At 35.9% G+C, this 25,378-nt stretch overlaps 5 protein-coding genes across 8 annotated transcripts; 4 read left to right on the top strand and 1 right to left on the bottom strand.

Moving 5' to 3' along the window:
* The first annotated feature begins 234 nt into the window (after positions 1-234).
* Positions 235-2,643, top strand: LOC111785523. The gene is made up of 6 exons (XM_023665951.1): positions 235-378; positions 567-658; positions 1,077-1,147; positions 1,270-1,375; positions 1,485-1,617; positions 2,294-2,643. The coding sequence occupies exons 2-6, from the start codon at positions 579-581 to the stop codon at positions 2,432-2,434; spliced, it is 531 nt and encodes a 176-aa protein (XP_023521719.1). The 5' UTR covers positions 235-378; positions 567-578; the 3' UTR covers positions 2,435-2,643.
* Positions 2,644-3,475: 832 nt separating this feature from the next.
* On the top strand, positions 3,476-5,604 carry LOC111779551 (phytolongin Phyl1.1-like). 2 transcript variants are annotated; one of them, XM_023659622.1, is made up of 2 exons: positions 3,476-3,748; positions 4,097-5,604. In XM_023659622.1, the coding sequence occupies exon 2, from the start codon at positions 4,368-4,370 to the stop codon at positions 5,193-5,195; it is 828 nt and encodes a 275-aa protein (XP_023515390.1). In that variant the 5' UTR covers positions 3,476-3,748; positions 4,097-4,367; the 3' UTR covers positions 5,196-5,604. The 2 variants fall into 2 exon arrangements, with proteins under 2 accessions (XP_023515390.1, XP_023515383.1); XM_023659615.1 differs by having other exon boundaries at positions 4,075-5,604.
* Positions 5,605-6,807: 1,203 nt separating this feature from the next.
* On the top strand, positions 6,808-20,680 carry LOC111801863 (vacuolar protein sorting-associated protein 52 A-like). 3 transcript variants are annotated; one of them, XM_023686061.1, is made up of 22 exons: positions 6,808-7,222; positions 7,414-7,489; positions 7,754-7,848; positions 8,065-8,122; positions 9,245-9,340; positions 10,074-10,175; positions 10,900-10,983; positions 12,494-12,574; positions 12,942-13,085; positions 13,917-14,008; positions 15,369-15,450; positions 16,175-16,357; positions 16,765-16,880; positions 16,971-17,029; positions 17,408-17,508; positions 18,017-18,067; positions 18,376-18,555; positions 18,659-18,793; positions 19,179-19,253; positions 19,620-19,677; positions 19,756-20,110; positions 20,220-20,680. In XM_023686061.1, exons 2-21 carry the CDS (start codon positions 7,463-7,465, stop codon positions 20,058-20,060), a joined length of 2,124 nt encoding a protein of 707 aa, XP_023541829.1. In that variant the 5' UTR covers positions 6,808-7,222; positions 7,414-7,462; the 3' UTR covers positions 20,061-20,110; positions 20,220-20,680. The 3 variants fall into 3 exon arrangements, with proteins under 3 accessions (XP_023541829.1, XP_023541844.1, XP_023541836.1); XM_023686076.1 differs by having other exon boundaries at positions 7,364-7,494; positions 9,270-9,340; XM_023686068.1 differs by lacking the exon at positions 10,074-10,175.
* Positions 20,681-20,934: 254 nt separating this feature from the next.
* On the top strand, positions 20,935-24,221 carry LOC111802230 (pentatricopeptide repeat-containing protein At1g79490, mitochondrial). The gene has a single exon (XM_023686527.1). It carries the CDS (start codon positions 21,466-21,468, stop codon positions 23,932-23,934), a length of 2,469 nt encoding a protein of 822 aa, XP_023542295.1. The 5' UTR covers positions 20,935-21,465; the 3' UTR covers positions 23,935-24,221.
* On the bottom strand, positions 24,209-25,335 carry LOC111802248. Its single transcript, XM_023686551.1, has 3 exons — positions 25,263-25,335; positions 24,912-25,227; positions 24,209-24,827 (listed from the first exon to the last, which is right to left on the bottom strand). Exons 2-3 carry the CDS (start codon positions 25,220-25,222, stop codon positions 24,341-24,343), a joined length of 798 nt encoding a protein of 265 aa, XP_023542319.1. The 5' UTR covers positions 25,223-25,227; positions 25,263-25,335; the 3' UTR covers positions 24,209-24,340.
* Positions 25,336-25,378: the final 43 nt, after the last annotated feature.

Raw genomic sequence — 25,378 nt, 5'->3', positions numbered from 1 at the left:
TGTATGTCTATATACTGATGCAAAAAATAATTTTTTTTTTCTAAAGCTAATTTTTAAAATTTGTTCTTATTTTTTAAATATAATACCAATAAACATTTTTTATTTTTTTATTATTTTTAAAGGTTTTTTTTTTTAAGTAAAAATATATATATATATATATATATATATTAAAAGTTTAACAATTTAAAACTATTTTTGAGATAAAAATGGCTACAATTTTGATTAATTTCGCTAAAATTAAATAAGAGTATCTATAAACCAGGGCGGTGCGCAAATAACTGGTTGCCCCCCTAATCTGGTCGCCGGTGGTCCTCCGAAGATTTTTCGCTCTTCTCTGGACTTCCGAGAAGGGGAAGGAATCGTAGTGTCGAAAGAGAGGTTAATATTCTCCCATGATTGCTCGACCAAACATAGTTGAAGAGCAATCCATCACGAAAAAGAATTGACGTTTTTTTTCGCGTTAGATATATAGAGCTTTCCCAGAAATTTCTGTATTCGATTCGTTTTTCTGTTTCGATTGAGGCTCTGAGGCGAAACAAGGATTTCTGAATTTTTTTTTAATTTAGTCGAAGGCGAAGATGGCAACCGTAGGACATACCCGCCCGACCGGTTGGTTTAACCAGAAGATCGTTGATCCCCTCCTCCAAATCCTCCAGAGGTTCTTCCTCCACTGCGCATTTTAACTGTGAAATATTTTATTTCTCATTGAGCAGTGATTTTTTTATATGAATTCGAGGAATTCTGTTCTTCATTTGGTATAATTTGGCTTGGGAATTTCTGAGGATCTGTTATTGCGTGTCATTTTACAGTTCGTCTTTCTTTGGTAGCATATTTTGATTTCAAAATTTTGAATATTGAATGAGAAGCATATCTCTAGGAAGAAACATTAGAACTGCTGGTTTAATTGATTTCAAGATTGTTCCCCCATTTTTCTTTTCATGGATTCTTGGAGTTGTTTTTGCTAATTCTTTCTCAATGAGATAAAATTTCCAAAGTTCTTTTAATTCTCTGATGATAATCCTTGAATACATTACTAAAACTTCTTTTTATCTCTGCTCTTGGTTTTGTTGTTAAAGGGGCGCAGAGCCGAAGCAACTGGCGTTCTCTGCAGCTCTTGGCATAACCCTGGGATTGTTTCCCATATGCGGTATATACACATTTACAATACACAGACTAATCATTTTTGACTGTTTATGTGGATAGTTCTAACTTCCAAGTAAAATTATGTTGAAATAATTCGACATCTTATTTTATGTTTCATTAACACAGGGGTGACTGTTTTTCTATGCGGGCTTGCAATTGCATTTCTTGGATCTCTTTGTCATGCTCCCACAGTGATGCTTGCTAATTTTGTTGCTACTCCTCTAGAATTGAGGTACTTATCGTATGCCTTCCCTAATTTACATTACTAGAATTGCTCATTATTTGTATATGGATGCGTTTCTTGAGTCAGAGTTCTATTGATTTTAATTTTTGCTCTGAAGTCTGGTGGTGCCTTTCTTGCGTTTTGGTGAAGCCCTCTCCGGAAGACCTAGTTTCCCACTTACACCTGATGCCTTGAAGAAAGTTTTTAGTGGCCAAGCTTCACATGAAGTTCTATCGAGTATTGCTCATGTGGTAAAGTTTCTTCTACTTACTAATATCAGTGTTGAGTGTTGTTGGGAGTTCCACATTGACTAATTTGGAGAATGATCATGGGTTTAGTAGTAAGGAATACATCTCCATTGGTATGAGGCCTTTTGGAGAAACAAAAGCAAAACCATGAGAGCTTATACTCAAAGTGAACAATATCATACCATTCTGGAGGGTCGTGATTCCTAAAATGGTATTGGAGTCATGCCCTTATCTTAGCCATGTCAATAGAATTATCAAATGTCGAGTAAAGAATTTGTGAGCTTCGAAGGTGTAGTAAAAAATGACTCAAGTGTCGATCAAAGGGTATAGTTTGTTCAAGGACTCTAGAGAAGGACTCGAGCCTCGATTAAGGGAGGCCGAGGGCTCCATAAGAAGCCTCAAGGGAGGCTCTATAGTGTACTTTGTTTGGGGAGAGGATTGTTAGGAAGGAGTCCCAGGTTGGCTAATTTAGGGAATGATAGTGGGTTTAGAAGTAACCAATACTACGAGGCCTTTTGGAGAAGCCAAAAGTAAAGTCATGAGAGCTTATGCTCAATGTGGACAATATCATACTATTGTGGAGGGTTGTGATTCCTAACCTTTTGTACATTGTTGTTTTGTTGAGTTCCTTGATTCGGATTAGTAAACTGGATTTTTTTTTTTAAATCAATATTGGCAGTTGTTGGGATGGGCTGTTGCTGCGCCCTTGATTCTGGGGATTGGATATTTGTTGTTTTTGCCATGCTTCAAGATTTTAGTTCGCAAGTTCAGCCCTGCAGCTTCACCTTCTGACGTCAAAATGAAGACGAGGGATGACTGATTTAATAAGAGTCCCAGAAATGGCCCATCTCCTCCTCTAAACACTGCCCACTTGCTTTTAACATGGTAACCTTCTTTGTATATATGTATTACCATGGCCTTCAGTTGCTTCTTCGCTTTGTATGAACACAGTTTTGTGGTTCAAAGTTTGATCAAAATATCATAAAAGCTTGCAGGATGCAACTGTGATTGCAAGTCCCTTATTCATTGCGTTGTTGTTTTAGTGAACGTAAATTGTTGTAGCTTATGCCTTCGCCAAATAAAGCTTTGAAATTTCCAAATTCTGAAACCGAGGGGCCAACATGAAATAATTTCATCTTAACTTAAATGGACCACAACGTCTTAATGGTATTTGGTGGTATAATAAATAATATGTTCCCAAGATTTATAAGAAACGTAATTTTGATTCTTTTTAAAACCATTTTTCTTTTGGCTATCTTGATTCCTCATTTATGATGGCTTCCTTTAGAAAGTTCAACTCTTATCCCTATGAGCCTTATCTATCCCCGCATGTATGTATATATAGATGTATATATTGTTATTGTTATTCAGTTAAATGTCATAATAAAATTTGCTATTCAAAATATTATATCAAACTCATTATAGGGTGAACATGATTTCTCTAGGGAAATAGATATAATAATTAAATTGCATATTGTGTGTAAAAAAAGTGAATATGATAATTTTTATATAAAGAAAAAAAGGATATGATAATTACAGTTTCTTCAATTATAATAATTATAATAATTATAGTGATAAAAATCCAATAAATTTGAATATGATTGAGCTCATAGGAATGCATTCAAATTCAAAAGATTAAAATTAGAGTGTGAAATAATTGAGTATTCATTTTAAACTAAAAGCCACTTTGATCTTTATGCCCTCCTTACCGTCGAAGCAAAACAGGAATTCTTTCTTGGTTCTTACGTTGGCTCACACAAATTAAAACGCTACAAGCTCAACAAATATTGATTTTGCATAAATTCAGATTTCAGAAANAAAAAAAAAAAATAAAAAAAAAAAAAAAAAAAAAAAAAAAAAGACAGAAAAGGCGTGCGTGTTTCCATATTCCCTCGAAAAGAAAAAGAAAAAGAAAGAAAATCCTCGCCGATTTTTTTCTTCAGCCCAAGTCCTCCAGCCAGCGGGGAAGTCAAAAATGAGAAAGCTACCGATTTGTCCAAATTGTAAACTTTCTCTTCGTAGTTTCCTCTCCGTATTTCCTGTTCATTATCTCTCAGATTCTGAATGATTCGGAGACCTATTTTGGTGGAGAGAAATTCGCGATCTCTCTCTCGGTGGTGGAAATTTGCTAGAGGTTTTTTTTTTTTTTTTTTTTTTCCGCTTGTGGTGTACTGAATGTTTAGTTAGAATCTCTCAAGCAGTTCAGTTGCTAGAGTTATGGAATTTGACGGTCTGGTTGTTTATTTGTTCAGTCTTGAGCTGAACTTACTTGATCGTTGACTACTTACTGGCTTGATTTTTGTTTAGTTTGATTATTTGCTATTTGAGTCGGTCTCTGTTAACCTCTTTCCATTTTACTTTTGTATTATTTCTTATTTGGAACTCTTCGTGCATTAGAAGACGATCTGTATTATCGATTGTGCTCAACTTGTTTTCCGTGTCTTAATCTTCTAATGGCAGAATATTCAACTTAGGAGAGCAGGTTGTGTTCTTCTGAATTCATAGAAAGAAGTAAAACTCCATCGGCTCTTCTTCAATTGCTTTGGATCTGTTACCGGTAATTTACTTGCAATTTGTTCGGTTTCTGGAAGGATTAGCCAAAATTACTTGCTATCTTGTCGCTCGAAAAGCCAGACTGATGAATTTCAGATACTTCGAAAAGAAAGGTGGATAGTGAAAGGTGTTTGTTTAGCCTTGATTTCTAGGAGTTGCTTCGGTGCTGCCGAATTTGCTGGTAATCTTCCATTCTTCAAATGAATCCGGATCATAGCAAAATTTACTACTGTTCTGTTTCAAGGGGCGAACGTATGCTCTATGTGTATAGTAATGGTGACCAGGAGATTGAGAATTTGGCTGATTTATGCTTGAAAAGTGCCCCTCCCTTTCACAAGTGGTATTTTGAGACATTGGGTAAAAAAGCTTATGGGTTCTTGATGAAAGAAGGGTATATTTATTTTGCAATTGCTGATGAAGTTATTGGTAATCAGGCTCTTCTTCAGTTTCTAGAGCAGTTGAGAGATGAATTCATAAAGGTAGCAAGGAAGGGTTCACGAGGGAGTTTCTCAACTGTGAACTTCATTAGTCTGCAGGAACAGTTACTGCCTGCAATTCGTAAATTAATCACCTCTCTTGAGAATGTCTCCAATAGCGGTAAGGATTGGATGGCTGAAACCCCTTCCTCGAACAATGGCCTATCTCCATCTCCGAGTAATGTGAATGGCCAAGTTGACATTTTGGCTTCCACGAAAGCCCCTCTGTTGGGGAAGTTAAGCAAACCAGAGAAGAAAAAGGGAAAGGACCATGTGATTACAATGAGAGGTATTGAGATGGAGGAGCAAAGAAAGTCTACAGATAGAGGTTTGAAGGTTGATTCGGTTTCGTTGGAATCTGGTAATCAGGGTGGATCGGGGTCTTCAATTCCAGTGGAGAAAGACATCAATCCATTGAGGAGATCAAGCTCAAGCATCCGGAGAAGGTGGTGGCGTCACGTGAGGATCGCACTTGCTGTTGATGCTGCTGTGTGTCTGATATTGTTTGTCATTTGGTTGATTATCTGTAACGGAATTTCTTGTGTCCGCTGAGAGTTTATCCATTTGTACATGGACATGGAGCTTGAAAGATGGCAATTGGGGAGATTAGCAAGGGAGATATATTACCATTGGGTCAAGTGTCAGTGCTGTTAATGGTGGAGAAAGTGTTTCTGAAGGCCTTGACTGAGTTCACACTTCTGAAAAGGTTACAGCAGAATCAAAAGTTGTACGTATATGTATACGAATTGTTAATAGGTATGAGAATTCTTGATATACTTATTTTATTTTAGGATCTCACTTACGGATTTCTGCTGCTTACTAGTTACTTCTGCTGAGATATCTGTTTTGGGCTGGTAATAGATAATGATATTTCACTTGTTAAGGTGTACCTGCCTTGCTTTTACCTCACCTCAATTGTGTGTGGAAGGATATGATAAAAGTGATTTTTTGTTTTCCTGTCTCTTTTTTTCTCTTGAGTTCAACGCTTTCCGAACGAGAGCTTTGAGCTTTCGATTTTCTAGTCAAGAGTATATATTTTTGTGCTAGATTGACGATGTTTACCTTTAATAATATTGATCATTAGTAATTGTATCTACAAACATCCCAAATCTTTCTAGTTAGGTGGCTTTGATCATGTTCATTCCCATGCCATACTACTAATTTGGTATCTATCACTTTGGAGATTCAAGATGGTGAAGGGTCTTGATTTGATATTATTGTACTTCCCTCTTGGTTCATTTGATGTGGCTATGGGTTCTTCCTTTTGAACTTCCAACAAAAAAGGTCGGATGGACAGAGAAGCTTGAATCCATTGATATTATGTGGGAGTCTAGGAATGTTTTCTAGTCAAGTGGTCCTTTTCTCTTTCAATATATATTTTCTAGCGAAATTATTTGGCATTCCAGATAAATATTTTAATGAAAAAAACCTTTTATTTTGATAGTACATTGTTTAAATGTTTTAGTAAACAAGCAACTCATTCTATATTTTATTATTTATAGTGACAAAGTCTAAAGAAAAAAAAAATTGCCACTAAAATAAAAAAAAATACGAGGGTTTCCAATATAATTTAACCTGCTATTTCTAATGATGTGTGCACTAAGACAACATGGTAATACCCAATTATCCTTCCAAATTAAATAATGGAAACATTCACAAATTTTGTTTAATTAAAAGTCGCCAAAATGATTATGGATTATTTCAGAATTTGTAGGCCTCAAAGTTTGGACTTCCTTTTTAAACAATTTACATTTGGTATAGCAACATAGTAAATAGCTATAGAGGCAACTAATCATCCATATTATGAGTGATCTTTCATCAAACTATGATTGTATTGTTTTATATATATATATATATATATCAATATAGACTTAGTTCATGATGATTTTTTTTGTTAAGTGTTTACTTTACTTTTTGAATGAATAAATTTGAATTCACATCATTTTTTATATTTTATTTAAAAATATAGTTTAGACATGTATATACTTGTAACACGAGTTATCTTCGGTTTAAAAGGCGTCCATGCAGAAATTAGATTAAAAAATTATTAATTATTTAAAATGCTACATGAATTTAATTATATTATTATCGGTTTGCAAATGAAATTAGAGGTATAAATTGACTATTCAATGGTAAGTAAGGAGTATACATAGATTTTGAAAAAAAAAAAATCTAAACTGAGGAAAAAGGAAAAGAAGAAAAGGAAGATCGTTGGAAAGTAAATAGAAGCAGAGGCCTTTCTCGCGGGTGCTGTGCTTGCTACGTTGTTGACGATACATGAAGATCAGCTGATTCTCTTTCTTCCAATCAAACCAACAGTATGCAAATTCAATCCTCCGGAGAAGAGAGACATTCCTCATTCTCTCCACAGTTTTGAAGAAATCACCGACATCCAGTTGTTTCGGTTGGTTTAGATTAATTTCGGAATTCTGAGGCGTAACTGAGGAATTGGACAACCAAGCGCCAAAGCGGCTCTGCCGGCTCCGGTCCTCGAACCCCTCTCTGATCTGCAAAACCCTTTGGTTTCTACCGGATCCTTCCATCTCTTCCATCTTCTCAAAACGTATGCGAGGTGTCGGGTCAGTGTGAATTTAGCTACTATTTTAAAGTTGAAATGCAATTCTGCACTTGTACTTAAATTGATGCGTACCCTTCTGTGATCTCGACGGACATTTTCTTATCTGGTGAATGATTAAGTGATCGCTAATTGTGAATGTTAGAAGCTCAGGCTTTGTATTTCCATGACCCCATTGGTTTGTGGTGAATCTAGATCGTGCTGGCGGACTGTCTGTTAAGCTTTCTTGGCCAATTCGGAAGGGATGGCCGATACTGCGATTGACCATGTGGTATGGTAAATTAATCTCCGTTCTAGTTTATCTTACGAACTTTCCGGATAATTATTCTCATTCAACCAAGTTAGTACATAAACTCGTAAGTGAGGGTGTTGGTATCTGCTACAAGATCTTTCAAAAGTGAAGATTATGAATGTATCTACATTTAATCATGGATATTGAGCTGCGTTTATGTTAACTAAAAACAAGCTCGATTACAATTCAGTTTTGGACAGTGAATTTATTAAATATTTTGTTATGTTTCTTTACGTACTGCAGAGTCACTCTTATGACGAAGCCAACAAGGCCCAGAAGAATGTATTTGACTTGGAATCATTTGTTGGGGACTTGAATGTTGAGGAGGATGCTTGCAGGTATGTGCATACTCAAGTTTCTTATTCCTGTATGAAGCATACGCAATATTTTCTTCTTCAGCTATCCTAACAATGTTAATGGCCACAATTGTATGGTGGGCTAAGATTTTCGTTAGTTAAGAAGAATATCATGAGTTTATTTGGTTATTATATTTATTACCTTCTACTATTGAATCACCGAATTTGAGTGTGGTATCAATTTGTTCCGTTTTACAGTGATGACATTTCATTGGAAGGACTACAGCAAGAGCTTGAGGAATGTAAAGATGATGATGTAAGTTATTTCAATCTTTGGTGTACTTTTTTTAAAAAATTATTGAGAGGTTTATCTTTAAAATCGTAATCTCTTTAAAATCGTTATCAGTGCATTTTACATTGTGGTAGTGTCTTTTCCCCATTTAGCTTGTATTACTTGTCTAGAATCTTCCATTCGCCTTAATGAAAGCTTGAGTTTTCACTAAAATGAAAACAAATTTCAATTTTTTTTTCTGTAGGCATTAAATATATAACTGTGACTATGTGCTTAATCACTTGGTAGTATTGTACATTATTCATAGATGAAGAATCTTGAAACTGAGATGCTAATGGTTTCATCTCTTGCCAGAATATGACATATCTACTCTGAAATTTGAAATTATGACCACCCTCCTTGGTGCTTAAACCACTCTCTTGGGTTATTTGATATCTAGTTTTCTTGAGCATGACTTCAACTATTCTGGGAAGGTTATAGAATTTTTAAAAAAATAAATATACTCGTGTGCGTTCGATCTAGCTTATGCGATCTCAACTATTCTTAGGGAACAACTGCTTAACCCTATTACATTTGAATGTTCAAAACTTGAGGGATTTTGATATCTTAAGTAGGTGGGTAGGATAGGATTTTGAACCTATTCTCCTAAAGTCCTTTTACTTTTTCACTTTCCCTAATGACCATTAGACCAACTTGTACTGGTTGTTTATCTTTCATTAAGCATCAAGTGGTCTTTCAGACCATACGAAGTGCATTCCAATCCTTGGTTATCCTAAAACTTGGAATCCTTGAAATGTATTTGAATGTCTTGTTCTTTAAGCATCAAGAGATCTATGAGATCATATGAAATACATTCCAATTCTTAATCGTCTTAAAAACTCAGATGGACTTATTTTATTAGTTGTCACAATTTGCACTTGTCGTAAGATCAATAGTACATATCTAGAACTAGAAATTAATTCGTATGGTCCATTTGTAGGCAGGGTAATCTGATCAATTAGTCAAATATTAAAGATGCACACTCTCTGGTTTCAGTGTAATTGTCATTACGACTGTTTTGGATTTTTGCATTATGCTGTTATCTCCGTACTTTGAAGAGGTCTAAAGAAATTTTTTTTATAAAAAATTGAATTCTTTATTAATCAGGTAGTTGCAAACATACTTTCTAAAGGTGTAAAACTGAGGGAGTATACAAAGGGAGTTGAAAACAATTTGCGGCAGGTTGAGCTGGATTCTATACAGGTTTGTCATCGTTTCTTAATTTCTTTTGTTTCCAATTCTAGCTTTGAATATTTATAATCTTTTCTATCCCTTTCATTTTAAGAGTGAGTATATTATCTTGCCTTGTCTGTGAGCCCGTCCTTAAGCATGGTTATAGACATCTATTTATACAATGTTTAGCGCTGCAAGAGTACTTTGGCAAAAGAATCTGCTCAAAAGTAATGATTGGTACTATCAGAATTGGCTATTACTTACTTTTATTCACTAATATGTTTACTTTAAGACCCAACTTTAAACATGTAAGATGCCACACATCGGAGTAGTTGATGTGGTTAGTTAGAACAAACTGGATGCTAAGCTTGTGGGTTTTTGTTTGGTTTATAATTTCATGTTCTATGCTTGTTTTCATGCAAGACGGTATTGTTATCTATGTTATAGTAATTGTTCTCCTTTTATGATTAGCAGCAGTTGCTGATATCTATTTTAATATTCTTGGATCCTGCAAGTGGGGCATATTTTTATTTTCCTTTTTCTTAGTATGCTGTCTCTTGTCAATATATTGTTTCTTATCATGGAAAAGAAGCATCAAAATCTATCCAGTTGAATTAGATTGGTATTACGTATAAACCTATTTACACATATAACTGATAAGCATACACTTAACTTGCTTGTGTAAACATACAAATATGTACATGTATTTGTGGTCTATTAGTTCCAGTATTAAGGGCTCACTTTTATTGTTCAAACATTACAGGAATATATTAAAGAGAGTGATAACTTAGTTTCACTTCATGAACAAATTTGTGACTGCGATAACATTTTATCCCAGATGGAAACTCTTCTCAGTGGTTTCCAGGTATTTTGGCTGTTGTTCTGGTACTTAAGTAATATCGAATGTTTTAGTGGAAGACAACAACCTGCTTGTATCAGTCTGTAGTATTGTTCTGTATCATTACGCCTTCTTTGAAGTCTGAACTTGTACGAATATGAGTATATTAACAGTAGTTTCCTTTTATGTCTGAAAAGATATTAGTTGCAAACCTTTTCACGCCTTTTACATAAAGCTCTTTTTTATGCATTACTAAATATCTACATTTATTGGTCCTTGTGTGCATATTTTTGGTTAAACTATTTTTCTAATGCATGGTAAATTATAACAAAGCCCTTAAAAAATTATATAATTACCGGGAATTAAGAAAGGGTTTGTGTTGCAATTTTTAGAAGCATCTTGTTTATTTTATGATATCCTACATCAATTTTTTTTTTTTCAATAATAGAAACTCCTGCATTGCTGTTTTCTGAAGCTTGTATCTGGTTTCTCGGTATGATTTTCAGTCCTCGTTAGATGAAATTCTATGGGGCTTTAGGTTAACTGTCTCAAATTTTAATTGTATATGGAGTTACATTGACCTTCTTGAGTTTAAGTCTACTTTTATTTGTATCTTCTTAAAGGAGTNAAAAAAAAAAAAAAAAAAAAAAAAAAAAAAAAAAGAATCATGATTTCTTTTGTTTACTTCTGTTCATCCTAAAGATTCTCTTTCCGAGGAATTAATATAAATATATGTATTTTAAAATTTCAGGCTGAAATTGGTTCAATCAGTGCAGACATTAAGGTCCTGCAGGAGAAGTCAATGGATATGGGTCTGAAGCTCAAGAATCGCAAGGTATTCTCCATTGGATGAAGAAACTTCATTACATTGGTAATTTGAGAAAACTGAAAAGTTTAATTCTTTGGATCTCATTAGGTCATTACAACGGTTAACTTAGTTGCAATATCCACTGCTGTTTAATTTAGCAAAATATTGTCACATTCCTATTTTCCAGAAACTTTAAAGATATTTATGTGATTTAAAAGTATACCTATATAAAAACAAATCATGTTCATGCTTTAACCATTTGCTACCCCCTCCCTCCTCGAAAAAAATGCTCTCTCCTCTCTCCTCTATCATCCTCCCTCCCTCATTGGTCTTAGGTGCGATGATCATTTTGTAGCAACATTTTTGACTTCTTTAACTATCGTATTTTGATAATATTGTTGGATGAGATTGATCAGTATTTGTTGGACTCGGACTAGATGGCGGAGCTTAGTTGGAGGAGGTGCTTTTGAATCCTCCCTTCAGGGAAGAAGGGAAAGTTTTGTGGCAAACTAGTTTCTTTGCAATTTTGTGGGACATTTGGCTTGAGAGGAACTATAGAATTTTTAGAGGGGTGAGAGATCGTGTGAGGAAGTTTGAGAGGTGACTAGGTTTAATGCCTCCTTGTCGACATCAATTACTAGTCCTTTTTGTAATTAAAGTTGGTCTTGTTCTTCTCGATTGTAGTTCTTTTTTTATATTGTTAGGGTTGGACTCCTTTTTTGTTGAGACTTGTTTTTTTTGCAAAAAATAAAAAAAAAATAAAATAAATAAATAAATAAATAAATAAAGTTCAATAAATACGTAATATGCATTTGACATTGATTTTGAGTAGCAGTTCAAGACTTCATGTGTTTTCTTTTTCTTTTTCCCCCAAAACAAAGCAACTTTGTATATTCATTAATAAGACTATTGATGTATTTCCATTTAGCGAGGAAAAATGCTTCTTTTATTCTCTATTGATTTTTCTACATGCTAATAAAAAAATGCTTCTTCAGATACTTACCACAGCACAACACTCTCCACAAAGTAACAGGAGATGCTTAAGTATTTTCTTTGTGATATCACGGTGTTCCTTATTAGTTTTTTTTTTTTAGGAATCCTTCTCATTCTAGGCGTTGCTTTTCAGGTGGGAACAAGCACATTCTTGTTTAAATAGCATGTGCTTTCTCATCTGTGTACTCTGGAAGTTGTTAAATAGGACTTTTTTGGGGCTTAGCTTTCCTCCCCTTTTGTAATTTCGTTTAGTCTGTGAAATGATAACTTTCCTATAGAAAAAGGTTGTTTATGGGACATGAAAGATTAGGGGCCCAGTAAATGCATTCATGGGGTCCCGAAAAGTTTCTTTTTTCTTTTTTCTTTCTCTTTAATACTTCTGTAAGTGAGAATCCATGTGAATTCATGCAGCAGTTGGTTTTTTTTTTTTGAAAAGATGAATTGCATGTTCTCATTATTTTAACTCAGGTTACATACATCACTATTATGTGTTCCTACTCTATCATTTTTTCTCATGTACTACTGGCTTTATGTTCTTATTCAGGTGGCAGAATCAAAATTGGCGAAGTTTGTTGAAGAGATCATTGTCCCTCCAAGGATGATAGACATAATTGTTGATGGAGAGGTATTGTTGGTATCCGTACATTTCACTCCTTCCATTTGAAGCTTGATATTGTTTGTTATTCACTTTCTTTCTGTTCTTGCTCTAAATTTGTTTTTGGACACCTTTAATTTTTTGGTATCCCTCTTATATATCGTGTTATTGTCCTTATTAATTTAGTTTTCCTTTTTTCTTTAAATTAAAAAGGCATATATTTTGAGTAGTTATCAATAGCTCATTCTAATACAAGGGTGCTAATCACCCGTTCTTGAATTTGGTTTGTCTGCGCAAAATGTGTGGTGCATAAATTTGAATTTTTTTGTATTTCCTTCCCCTTTTTCATTAAATGCTTATGTTGGATGTTCCCATGGACCTTTGTTCCTTTATCCAGGTGAATGATGAATATTTGAGAACTCTTGAGATTCTAAGTAAGAAACTAATGGTCGTGGAAGTGGATCCCGTGATAAAAAATTCCAAAGCACTAAAGGATGTACAACCCGAGCTTGAAAAACTCCGTCAGAAAGCAGTATCTAAGGTTGTTTTTTGTTCACAGCAGCTATATTCCCTTGGAAATAAATGTTTGTCTGTGTTTTCTTGGTGATACTTGATGAATTAGTGTGTTATCTACTCCAGCCTCATTCACAGGGCTCAAGTAGTATAGCAGTAGTTAAAATATGTAGAGAAGCGATTAAATTTGAAATCATCTTCCAGTTTTTCTGTAACTCTTGACACCAGAGATGATGTTGGTAGTTTAGAAACAGCATACACTTTTTTCCCCTCTTTCTGTTATTGTAATTAGTTTAAGCATGATATGTGAGTGTTAACAATCACTTAGGTTAAATTAGGGATGTTACATAATTGACAAGTTAGGCATGTAACATTTGTCAAGATTGATAAGGTAAAGATATTTGCTTTCCGTTATTCTGGAAGTCTGTTAGGTCATGTATGCCCTTTGGATTTATGCATCAGTCCTTTTCTTTTTAATAGATACAAATTATACATCATTCCAATTGATGATGTTAAGATGAGGTTAATCTCTTAATTATTTCATATTAGAGATAAATGATGTGGTGACCATTGACTCAACATTGGATTATAAATTTTGAATTGGTGGTTTCGTAGAATTTTCACGAGTATGCTACTACTTACTTTTTTGGTTCTTTATCATGAACTTTAAAGGTGAAACACATTTTTTTTTTGCAGAAAGCACTTAACTTTTTTTCAGTATCCTCTGGTCATTTGCCGTTGGTGCTAGCTAGAATTCCAATTTAAGTGCATATATATCCGCAATTGAATATTTGTTTCTTTTTGTTTGTACCACGGGCCGTTATTAAATAACTATACATTCTGTGTATTTTATCATTAGGTCTTTGACTTCATTGTCCAGAAACTCCACGCTCTGAGAAAACCAAAGACAAATATCCAGATCCTTCAACAGAGTGTTCTTTTGAAGTACAAGTAAGTTAAAAAAATTTCTCTTTCCATACTTGTCTTTTCATTGTAGTCTGATGGAAGACTACCAACTATAGAATAAACAGATACTCATTGTGCCAACAAATTTTCAACGAACTTATTTATATATATATTTTCAAGGCCAATTGATAAGATACAATGGTAAATTCTAAGATAATATATCACAAAACAGGGGAGGGTAAGGCATTCTTCACTGCCAAGAAGTCACGAAGAAGATTTTCAATTGACTTGTGTCAGAAAGCAGATATGATTATAAAATGGCTTAATCAAAATATTTTTTATAGAAGGAAACTGATTCTGCTAATAATGTATTCTTCATTGTCTAAAGGGAAAATGATTGCATCTACAATCTTTTCTCCATCAAGACAGATCTCCAAAAGAAGCTAGACTTGCCAAAGGATAGCACCAGCCACCATGAACTGTGAACTCTTGACCTTGTTTTTTAATCCATGCCCAACAAAAAGTTGTAGAGGAGCCACTCTTCAAGACCCTTAGGACTACACAACTTCCTGAGTTTAGAGACTGATCTAGAACTTCTGCCATGGCATCCCTTGTCATTCATGTATCTGGGGGAAGAAATAAATAAGGATTCTCGTTTGGATTCCATATACCATGTTTGTTTTGCATTAAGAGAGTCTAAAAGAAGAATCTGACAACTTTAGGAGCTTTTGTACTTCTACAAAAAAGTAGTAAAGTTGATCTGGCGAACCTTCAGGCTGATCTAGCAGAATTTAGGACATGGATTTATTCAACAAATTCCCTATTTTGTCAATATTCCATTTCTTCAATCATGGGAATCCTGCAGGTGTCAATACTTATGCTAAGAAAACACTTCTCTCCTCCCTCTCATAAAGGTTCCTGTTGAAGTTGAGTTTTCCAATTTTGCTCCAAATCATTCGACATGTCTATCAGTATCCTGTTGTGAGGGGTACATGTATAATTTTGTAAAAGAGATTTTGTGGACCTCCCTATGATTCCACAAATCATTGTAAAAGAAAATTTTATGGCGACCTTCCAGTCTGAGATAGAAATTAGGTTTTTGTTTTCCTTTTCTGCATGTAATTTAGAGAATTGATTGACAAAATATATTATTACTGCTGAATATTTTGATGTGTTTCTTTTTCTATTTGATGTTGGTTTTTCAATTGATTTTCTTTGTTTTTTTATGACCCATATACACAATGAAGTAATAATCAATGTCGACCTCAACAATAATTACTTGTTCCTTCCCCTGTTATTTTTATCTATGAAATTCAATATTACACCATGATCTGCGTCTTTTTTCTCTACCTGAGGTTTATCATTGATTACTTTCTTAGATTTTGCTACCTTAATGATAATGTAGGTATGTTATTTCTTTCCTCAAGGATCATAGCAAGGAAGTTTATAATGAGGTTCGGACAGCATATATTGATACAATGAACAAGGTAATTGTTGAAGAAATCATTTATTCTTTAATAGAATGCATGGTTTAATTGAACAAACCCTCGAGGAACAAGTCAAATCCTTGGACAAAATATTACTCAGAGAAATTGTAAGCGATTATTGTTTTGAGTTGTTTCCATGCGGGAGATTCATGGTTCTCTTGATTTTTTTTTCTTGACCTGGAAGTTTCAAATAATTGATGCTGGCATGATGTAAGTTGGCGGACTATGTTAACAATGTTTGGTTTTGAAAAGAAAATTGAAATCAAAGAGAGAAATGAAGGAGTATTCACGGAGAAGACACAAACTCATACTAGATTCTTCGACAATGTTGTTTACCATGCCATTTCGTAGTGTAAATTGTCTAATACTTTTTCTTCCTATAGTCATAATGGAAAGATCAATCTTCTAACGTGCTTCTTGTCTATGAATATTGTCGTGTCTTCCTTTGGAATTGATATGACATTACTTTGCCACTACTCAAAGGGGTATTAGATTCAAGATTAGAAGAAATGATTTGGAGTATTTTTGGATCCAAAAATAACTAGTTTATGGTATCTTCCTTATGATCAACGTGCATTATTTGGCCTATACATATGTTTCAGCAGGCCACATGATATATTTTCACAAATCAATAAAAACAATTGTTTCGTTTTTTTTAAGGGAAAACATTTATATATGAGAATTGAGCTATTGATGTATTAAAACCAATACTCATGTTTTTCAGGTTTTGAGTGCACACTTCCGCGCTTACATACAGGCACTAGAGAAACTACAGTTAGACATAGCAACATCTAGTGATCTGATTGGGGTTGAAGCTAGAAGTTCAGGTCTTTTCTTGAGAGGAAGGGAACCACTGAAGAACCGCTCTGCTGTTTTTGCACTTGGTGATAGAATAAAGATATTGAAGGTTTTATTATTATCTTAATTCTTGTAACCTCCTTGATCACGCAATGGTTCTCTCACTCTTGTTTGAATTCTAATTTGTGACTTCTTTCATTCTCTTAATTATTCATTTCTTCTTTTCTTCATTCTTGTTCGAACTAGTAGCAGACTTGGTCCTTTTAGCTGATTTTACTGAAGTTTTGTATTTATTTTTTGTTCCTTAGTTCTTATATTGTACTTTCACTTTGATGCATTAAAAATAGTGATATGGTTACATTGACATTTTTAGATTGTACTTTCGTTTTGATGCATTAAAAATAGTGATATGGTTACATTCACATTTTAAATCACATGTAATAAATGTCATCTTGATATAAGTTTGCGTTTATACTAATTGCACTTGCTGCACATCTTGGTGTGAACTCCATTCAGGAAATTGATGAACCTGCGTTGATTCCACATATAGCTGAAGCCAGTTCAATCAAGTATCCTTACGAAGTTCTCTTTAGAAGCTTGCATAAGCTTCTAATGGACACTGCCACTTCTGAGTACTTCACAGTTTACCTTTGTTTATTACCTCCAGAATGTTATTTTTAGCTAGTTTTTAGGTTTTCTAATGAATTCTTTCTACTTCACAGGTATAAATTTTGTGATGTTTTCTTTGGGGAAGAATCTATGTTTCATGAGATCTTTGCGGGTAATTATGATAGAAGTCCTTGGCTTATTGTCAGTTAGCATATCTACACAGACACTAAGTTGCCAATATGAGTTAGAATCTTCCATTACGATTTTTCACTTTCATTAAACTTGTGCTGTAAATCTTATATTCCTATTTTCTTTCAAATTTATCATTCGTATATCTATGAATGCAAAATCATCATTTTGTACTTTAACCTTGCTAATTCCGACTTATCTTAATGAGAGTTGATTTATGTGGAAGCTGTGACCATGGATATTGCCAATTTCTCACTTTTCTTCTTAGGAAAAGATAATGAATGGAAGATACTTCATTTTCCGTTATTATAGTAATTCAGTGTGGTTAACATGATCCGACATTTTTTTTTCAAATAATCAGGTCCTTTTGCTGTCATTGATGAACACTTCAATTCAATTCTTCCAAATAGTTATGATGCAATTGGTCTAATGCTCATGATTCTGATAATTCATCTGCATCAGGTACATTATCTTAACTCTGAATCTGGTGCTAATTGTAGAAGTACAAAAAAAGTGCTAATTTTCTAGCTTCTTAATATACTGAAGAATTTCTGCCATGCTAGGCTTCTATTTTAATTCAATGAGGGACATATGCCCTAACTAGAAGATCGGGAGGAGGATATGTCAAAGTGGAGCTTACGATTTGAATAATTTCTGAAATTTCTAACTATTTAATATTATTTCATCAAGTCGACATCGTTTAAGAGCATGGCTTCATCTGATAAATATCTACCTTTATTTTTTACATTTTAAAGAATTACATGTTTATTTTTTAATTATCTTTTTACAAAAAATACGTGAGATGACCCACAACCATTGAATAGATTTTGTTGCATAACTTGTCAGGATATGTCAGATACTTGTTCTAGAAAAGCTTAATTGTGCAACTTGGTTATGACATTTTTTCACTTGGGTTGCATTTTTTATTACCTATAATATATTCACTTGCTGATAATGCTCACTTGTCCAGCTCATCATGTCACGCCGGCGTATACCTTGCTTGGACTCATATTTAGACAAGGTCTGTGTTCCTTGACATGGTGATTATACTTCTACTTAGATTTCTAGATATCTGTTCCATTGATCTCAATGGTGTTAGTTGATGGCCCCCTAGGGTGTACGTGGCCTATGATTGAAAACCTCCTCTGTGTGTAAGCTTTTATGAACGACCAAAATAAATGTTGAACTGATTAGTAGCTCAATTGGAATTTGAAGGAAGAGAGAATTTTGTAAATGTCCGAATGTGAAATTTCTTTCATATCCAAAGTTTGATAATTGTATTGCTTACTCATGAACTTCCTGACCTGGTTGTTGGATTATTCGGAGCAGGTTAATATTGCTCTTTGGCCTCGTTTTAAGATGGTATTTGACATGCACCTCAGCAGTCTAAGGAATGCAAATGTGAAGACATTGTGGGAGGATGATGTCCATCCTCACTATGTCATGAGGCGATATGCTGAATTTACAGCTTCACTTATGCATCTGAATGTCGAATATGGAGAAGGACAGGTAGATAGGAGACCCAATAATGGGATGTCTTTACTTTTTTGTCAGATTTTCACTGCCTAATTAGTCGAATACTTATTATGCATACACAATGCCATTTTTGCAGCTTGATTTGAACTTGGAGCGGCTAAGAATGGCAATTGATGATTTGCTTATCAAGCTTGCCAAAACCTTTGCAAAATCAAAATCGCAGACAGTATTTCTCATAAACAACTACGATATGACAATTTCTGTTTTGAAGGTTAGGATCCGCTCTCACGGCTTCTCTTTTTCTAATGAAATCAATGGAGAATAAAGGCAGTAGGTAATGTCAATCCGTAATTTCACATAAAGCTAGAAAGACTATAACATGTGTGGCAACTTATCCTGATCCTGCCTTGCAGTATTTTTTCTTTTTCAGTCACTATATTTCTTTTCAAAAAAAGAACATTGCTTCACAGAGTTCATTGGAAAAGAATGATCTTCACATAATTTTTATGCCCTCGTTGAGGAAATAGAACGAACTACTTGGTCAAGACTATTTTTTTTCAGTTTTTCCTTCGAGTCAGGCACCACATGAGTTTGTTAATAGCTCTATAAAGAGTGTCCTTCAATGAGAAATTTTATTGGTGTTACTTTCATTTCAGGAAGTTGGTCCGGAAGGTGGGAAAATTCTGGTGCACTTTGAGGATCTTCTGAAGAGCAACACAGCCTTGTTTGTGGCAAGTAACATGCTGATTGTGATGTCCTAGCATGGTTTTTTAATTACGTAATTGCATTGCTGATGTTGATATTTGATTGCATATAACTAATATTGCTTAGTGTCTTGTTATTGAATGAAAAAGATTGATCATAAAAAATTTTGTGAGATGAAGACTAGCTACCACAAATCTGTAAATATTATATAATTTTACATAGCCTGAAGTGGCTCGACCTGTCAAAAAAATATCCAATATACCTATGTGATCTGCACATGCCTTCTGCTTATAAACCGTTTCCCTCCCCCCGACAAATATATGTTCTTTTTTTTTTTTTTTTTTTTTCTCTTTATTAGCGAGTCCTAAAAAGATGCGAATACCTTCATGCAGGAAGAACTCTTGGCAGAGCATTTCAGTGAACTTATCAAGTTCGTGAAAACCCGCGGCTGTAAGTACTTGAACAATTTTATTTTGACTTTCTGTTACTTATTCAAGTAATGAAGTTATCAAATATTCTCTTTTTCAGCGGAGGACCTCAGTTCTAATCCTGACCGACCAATTACTGTGGCTGAAATACAGCCTCTTGTAAAGGACTTCGCGAGCAGATGGAAAGCTGCAATTGAGCTGATGCACAAAGATGTCATCACTTCTTTCAGTAATTTCTTGTGTGGAATGGAGATTCTTAGGGCGGCTTTGACTCAGCTCCTTCTTTATTACACAAGACTCACGGATTGTATAAAGAGGATCGTCGGTGGCTCTGCTCTAAACAAGGACCTAGTGTCCATTTCTTCAATTATGTATGAAATTAGAAAATTTTCAAGAACTTTTTAAGGTTGAGGGAATCAGAACTAAGAGCAAGAAATGAAGATAGCATAATGTGTGTAAGCAAGCTGAAGCCAAAATCGGCACCTTCTTTTCTCTGAGCTTCTTATTATGCATCACATTTTCCATTCACAAAATGTTAGTTGTTCACAATATTTCTTATTGCAGGTTGCAGCCCGTGTTTATGTTCGGTTGTGCACAACTTTGGTTCTTCGTAAAATCTCGGGTCGATGCTCGAGCTTGTGGCTTTACTCATCTATTACATTTCAGTGCGAAGATATTACATTCATTACCTGTGTCACTGTAAACAAACTTTTCCCATGGAACTCAATACAGCCCTTTCCCCTCCATCAAATTAGAAGAAACACGTTTTGTTGTAAGATTTCTGTTTCAAATTAGAAGAGAAATAGGAACAATGGCTTACATTAGAGTGAAATGTTTATAATTTGTTCTTCGAAGAGAGGTTTTGCCTTCAACTTGGAACAGACAGACAGACATTTGGACAGGGTTGGTGTTTTATGGTTTTTCCAAGATGTTTGATGTCACTCTCTCCTGTCTCTGAACTTTTAAACACTTATTTTATAGTTGATAAATTTGAATAAAACACCACTATTTTGCTTGCTCCTTAATCGTATATTACTTGGTCAAAGATATATCTTATCAATCGTAGATTTATTAATATGTTCAAAGCCATATTATCAATTTGTTAGAGACCAAAATAGTTGTATTTTTATAGTTTAGAGATCAAAAACATGAAAATAAAACCATTGTAGAGATAAAAAAGATGTAACAAAGTTCAAATATTTCAAATTAAAATAGAATAACTCTGGAAAGTTTGGTATGAAATTAGGAATTAAACGAAAGTTTATCCCATTAAATTTTGTTAAATAACTTAAAAAATTAGAGCGAAACTGAAAATATAATGGGCTGGGCATACATAAAGGACCAGACCATATATGTAGCCGAAACTCCACTATAAAGTTGGGCTACAGAGTTGTGAATTTTGGGAAGTCCAAACTCGGTTGGTTGTCAAAAGGAGGCGGAAGGGAACACTATCAGCCGATTTAGACCCGCAGCTTATTGATCCTTCCAGTCCAGTCTTTATGAGAAGAAGAAGCAGAAGCAGAAGCAGAAGCAGAAGCAGAAGCAGACCAGAGTTTCTCCTTCAGTGTTCACTTCAGCCGGCTTTAGGCATTCGAATCGACCCAATATTTTGAACCCACAATTCCAAACGCGACTTCGTTGCCGCCCCCCTTCAGACGCCCACAACCTGTTCGCAAAAATGCCTGCAAGTAAACCGGCAGATTCTCGCACCTCGGCGCGCAACAAGCATACCGGTACGTGATCAAATTTCTCTTATTCTACTTCTTCATTCAATTTGACCCTCGAGGAAAGGGAACAATCCAATTCCAGTATGCCTTCTTTTCGTGCTGTACAACTGCTTCTCGGGTCCTATTCCCTACGCAAGCGTCGATTTATTCTGCCGACTTCCTTCCTCTTCCAGGGAAGATGGTTTAAAGCGCCCATTTCATGTCGCGAAACGCCATCTGTTTTAAATTCCAGAAACTCTGAGTTATCCGAAAAGGCGTATGTTTTCCATAATCGTAGTTTTATCAGATCTTATTCTTCTGAAAAGAGCAGTGGCAATGGGTCTAGCGAGTGGACTGAGAATATAGAGTATCTAGATGAGTCTGGAAGTGTGATTTTCTCCGGTAAAGGCGTTCGGTCAGTTGAACCAGGTCTGGATGACCATGTAATGGTGGGCGGACTCAAAAAGCCTTTTCTGAATGCCTCGGCTGTTGCTAAGATAGTTGAGATCGTATGGAGGTGGAAATGGGGACCGGAGTTGGAATCCCAGCTTGAAAAACTCCAATTTGTTCCTAATATGACACACATCACTCAGGCATTGAAGGTTATCAATGATGCTGAGGCTTCTTTGAGTTTGTTTCGTTGGGCTAAGAGGCAGTCCTGGTATTCACCTAACGATGAATGCTATGGGTTGTTGTTTGATGGGTTGAATCAGAATAGAGATTTTGATGCCATTCAGTTGCTGTTTGATGAGATTGTTCGTGATTTAAGCAGTGATGGGACTGTGTCATTCAGTGCGTATAATCGTGTGATTCAGTATTTGGCTAAAGCTGAGAAATTGGAAGTGTCTTTCTGTTGTTTCAAGAAGATTCATGATTCAGGTTTCAAAGTTGATACCCAAACATACAATTCGCTTATAACCTTGTTCTTAAACAAGGGTCTGCCTTACAAGGCATTCGAGATATACGAGAGCATGGAAGGAGCAGGGTGTTCTTTGGATGCATCTACCTTTGAGTTGATGATACCAAGCTTGGCAAAATCAGGTCGTCTGGATGCTGCAATGAAGCTCTTTCAAGAGATGAAAGAGAGGAATTTTCGTCCTGGCCTAAATGTTTTTACAACCCTTGTGGATTCTATGGGGAAAGCTGGGAGGCTCGACACATCGATGAAGATTTACATGCAAATGCAGCTGCTAGAGCTCAGACCACCTGCATCGATGTTCGTTTCTTTAGTTGAGTCACATGTGAAGGCTGGGAAGTTGGATACTGCTCTCAAGCTTTGGGATGAGATGAAAAGGGCAGGTTTTAGGCCGAACTTTGGTTTGTACTCTATAGTCGTTGAGTCACATGCTAAATCAGGGAAACTCGACGCTGCTATGTCTATCTTCACCGAAATGGAGAAAGCTGGATTTCTTCCCACTCCATCTACTTACTGCTGTCTCTTGGAAATGCACGCAGCATCGAGACAAGTAGATCCTGCCATGAAACTCTACAACTCTATGACTAATGCAGGCTTGAGACTCGGGCTAAGTACATACACTGCTTTATTGACGCTCCTGGCTAATAAGAAGCTAATTGACATTGCTGCCAAAGTTTTACTTGAAATGAAGGCCATGGGATTCTCTGTTGATGTGAGTGCAAGTGATGTATTGATGGTGTATATCAAGGAAGGCCATACCGATGCTGCTTTGAGGTGGCTTCAGTTCATGGGTTCGTCTGGAATAAGAACGAATAACTTCATTCTCAGGCAATTGTTTGAGTCATGTATGAAGAAAGGAATGTACGAGTCAGCTAAGCCTCTCTTAGAATCCTATGTAGACTCTGCTGCAAAAGTTGATCTCATACTTTACACATCCATCCTGGCCCATCTTGTAAGGTGTCAAGAAGAGCATAATGAGAGATATTTGATGTCCATCCTCAGTGCTACCAGACATAAGGCACACTCTTTCTTGAGTGGACTGTTCACTGGACCAGAACAAAGGAAACAACCAGTTTTATCTTTTGTGAGGGAGTTTTTTCAGAGCATCGACTATGAGCTGGAAGAGAGCAGTGCAAGATACTTTGTGAATGTCCTCCTCAACTATCTCATTCTAATGGGACAAATAAATCGAGCTCGATGCATTTGGAAGGTCGCTTATGAGAATAAGCTCTTTCCAAAGGCCATAGTCTTTGATCAACACATCGCCTGGTCACTCGATGTTAGGAACTTGTCAGTCGGAGCTGCCCTTATAGCAGTCGTGCACACACTCCATCGGTTCAGGAAGCGAATGTTGTATTATGGTATAGTTCCAAGGCGCATAAAATTGGTTACTGGACCTACTTTGAAGCTTGTGATCGCTCAAATGTTGAGCTCTGTGGAATCCCCATTTGAGGTTAGTAAGGTGGTTCTGAGGGCAACAGGAGATTCTGTGATGGAGTGGTTCAAAAAACCAATCGTTCAACAGTTCCTTCTGAATGAGATTCCATCAAGATCAGATATCCTAATGCACAAGTTGAATACTCTCTTTCCCAGTTCTGCACCTGAAATTAGATCTCTTTCCCCTATCAAACCCCTCATTCCCAGGAATTCAGCATAATTGTCAACCCATTTTCTTAAAATAGATAGATTCAGGGGCTCTGTTTTTCAAGAGGTAAAAGAATTTTGTCCTGTAATTTAACTCTGTTAGCATTTTACCTTTAGCAGAATTGCGATACAAAGAACTCTACTTGTTGCAATTCACATAATCTCATCCCTATACGCATAATTATAAACCCAGAGATTCCTTGGATATCTGTGATAAAGAAGACTTGCAATGTTTTCATTTGCTTCACAATATTGTGGACAGAGCAGAGACACGACAGTAAGACATTCTGGACTTCGTCATTTCTATTTCCACTCAAATGCTGTTTCGTTTCAACTCTATTGGCTTGCTTGCTATCGATAATTGTGAAAATACAAAACAAAATGGCTTAGTGGAATCTATATTTATAAAATAAAATATTCTATGAACATGTGAGAAATCCATCTTGTGTAATCAAATAGCCTTCTCCACCCACACTTCTTCTTACTGCCTGATAAAGCTCCACCCAGGAAGAGCAATGCAATTCCTCCGTTCCCCACAAGAACGTGGGATTGGGGCTAGCAGGGCACGCAGTAACCAAATCCAACACCGACGCAGCCGGTTTCAGTGACTGAGGGAAATTGAATGCTAAATTGTCCACTTTGTGTTCGTAAATTTTCCCATTTCGATCCACCTTAAACCGCGAGGTGCCCTGAAACTCACCTCTGGCCTCCCATGGAACCCTAGGAACGCCCTTCAAATTCCACCGAATCAAGATAACGTTTTCAGAAGGCTGCCAAATCCTGTACACCTCAATCCCGATCTCCCGGAACAGAATTCTACCATGAAATCTCAACGCCCAGAATATCAATTTGTACCTCTCAATCCCACTGAACGTGTTGAGAGGATCAATAAACGTTATGTCGTCCCTGAAAACGATCGAACCCCCAAAGTTAAGACGGGCGAAAGAGCAGAGGATCATAAATTAGCCTCAGAAATAGAGAGAAAAGTACCTGTAAATGTCGTAATTGAGGTCTCTGGCGAAGATGAGAGGAAGGTCCTCGCGAAGCGTCCTGACAGCGAGGCCGAGATTGACATAGAAGTCGTCTCTTCGGTCGTCGGAGCGGGAATCGGGGAAGGCAGAAGGAGAGGCGAGTTGAGGGCCCTGGAGAAGAGGCTGAGGGGAGTGGAGGCTGGTGAGGGAGAGAGAGGAAGAAGAAGGAGAAGAAGAAGAAGCCCTGATTTGAGAGAAGAGAAGAGGATTTTGTTTAGATTTGCAGAGAAGGGAGAGGGAAGGGAAGAGGTGGGGAAGAAGAAAAGCCATGGAAGTTTGAAGTTTGAAGTTTGAAGTTTGAAGTTTGAAGTTTGAAGTTTGTCGGAAGGAGGAAGGCTCAGGTTTTGAAAGCCATGGAGGAATCAGCTTTGGTTTGGTAAGCGGGTTGTGTGGTTTTAAGCGTGGCCATCTCTCGCGGGTAATTTC

The sequence above is a fragment of the Cucurbita pepo genome, chromosome LG01, assembly GCF_002806865.2.
Source record: "Cucurbita pepo subsp. pepo cultivar mu-cu-16 chromosome LG01, ASM280686v2, whole genome shotgun sequence".
In the NCBI taxonomy this organism is placed as follows: Eukaryota; Viridiplantae; Streptophyta; class Magnoliopsida; order Cucurbitales; family Cucurbitaceae; genus Cucurbita; species Cucurbita pepo.
Note: the sequence above shows the minus strand (reverse complement) of the source record. Positions and strands in the feature narration are given on the sequence as shown.

Coding starts and splice junctions, on each gene's coding strand:
- LOC111802248 (XM_023686551.1), bottom strand. CDS start 25,222: ATGGCTTTTCTTCTTCCCCACCTCTTCCCTTCCCTCTCCCTTCTCTGC. Junction 24,828..24,911: donor CTCAATTACGACATTTACAG/GTACTTTTCTCT, acceptor GATCGTTTTCAG/GGACGACATAACGTTTATTG.
- LOC111779551 (XM_023659622.1), top strand. CDS start 4,368: ATGAATCCGGATCATAGCAAAATTTACTACTGTTCTGTTTCAAGGGGC.
- LOC111802230 (XM_023686527.1), top strand. CDS start 21,466: ATGCCTTCTTTTCGTGCTGTACAACTGCTTCTCGGGTCCTATTCCCTA.
- LOC111785523 (XM_023665951.1), top strand. CDS start 579: ATGGCAACCGTAGGACATACCCGCCCGACCGGTTGGTTTAACCAGAAG. Junction 1,148..1,269: donor GGGATTGTTTCCCATATGCG/GTATATACACAT, acceptor TCATTAACACAG/GGGTGACTGTTTTTCTATGC. Junction 1,376..1,484: donor GCTACTCCTCTAGAATTGAG/GTACTTATCGTA, acceptor TTTGCTCTGAAG/TCTGGTGGTGCCTTTCTTGC.
- LOC111801863 (XM_023686061.1), top strand. CDS start 7,463: ATGGCCGATACTGCGATTGACCATGTG. Junction 16,358..16,764: donor ATAGAATAAAGATATTGAAG/GTTTTATTATTA, acceptor AACTCCATTCAG/GAAATTGATGAACCTGCGTT. Junction 19,254..19,619: donor GCAACACAGCCTTGTTTGTG/GCAAGTAACATG, acceptor ACCTTCATGCAG/GAAGAACTCTTGGCAGAGCA.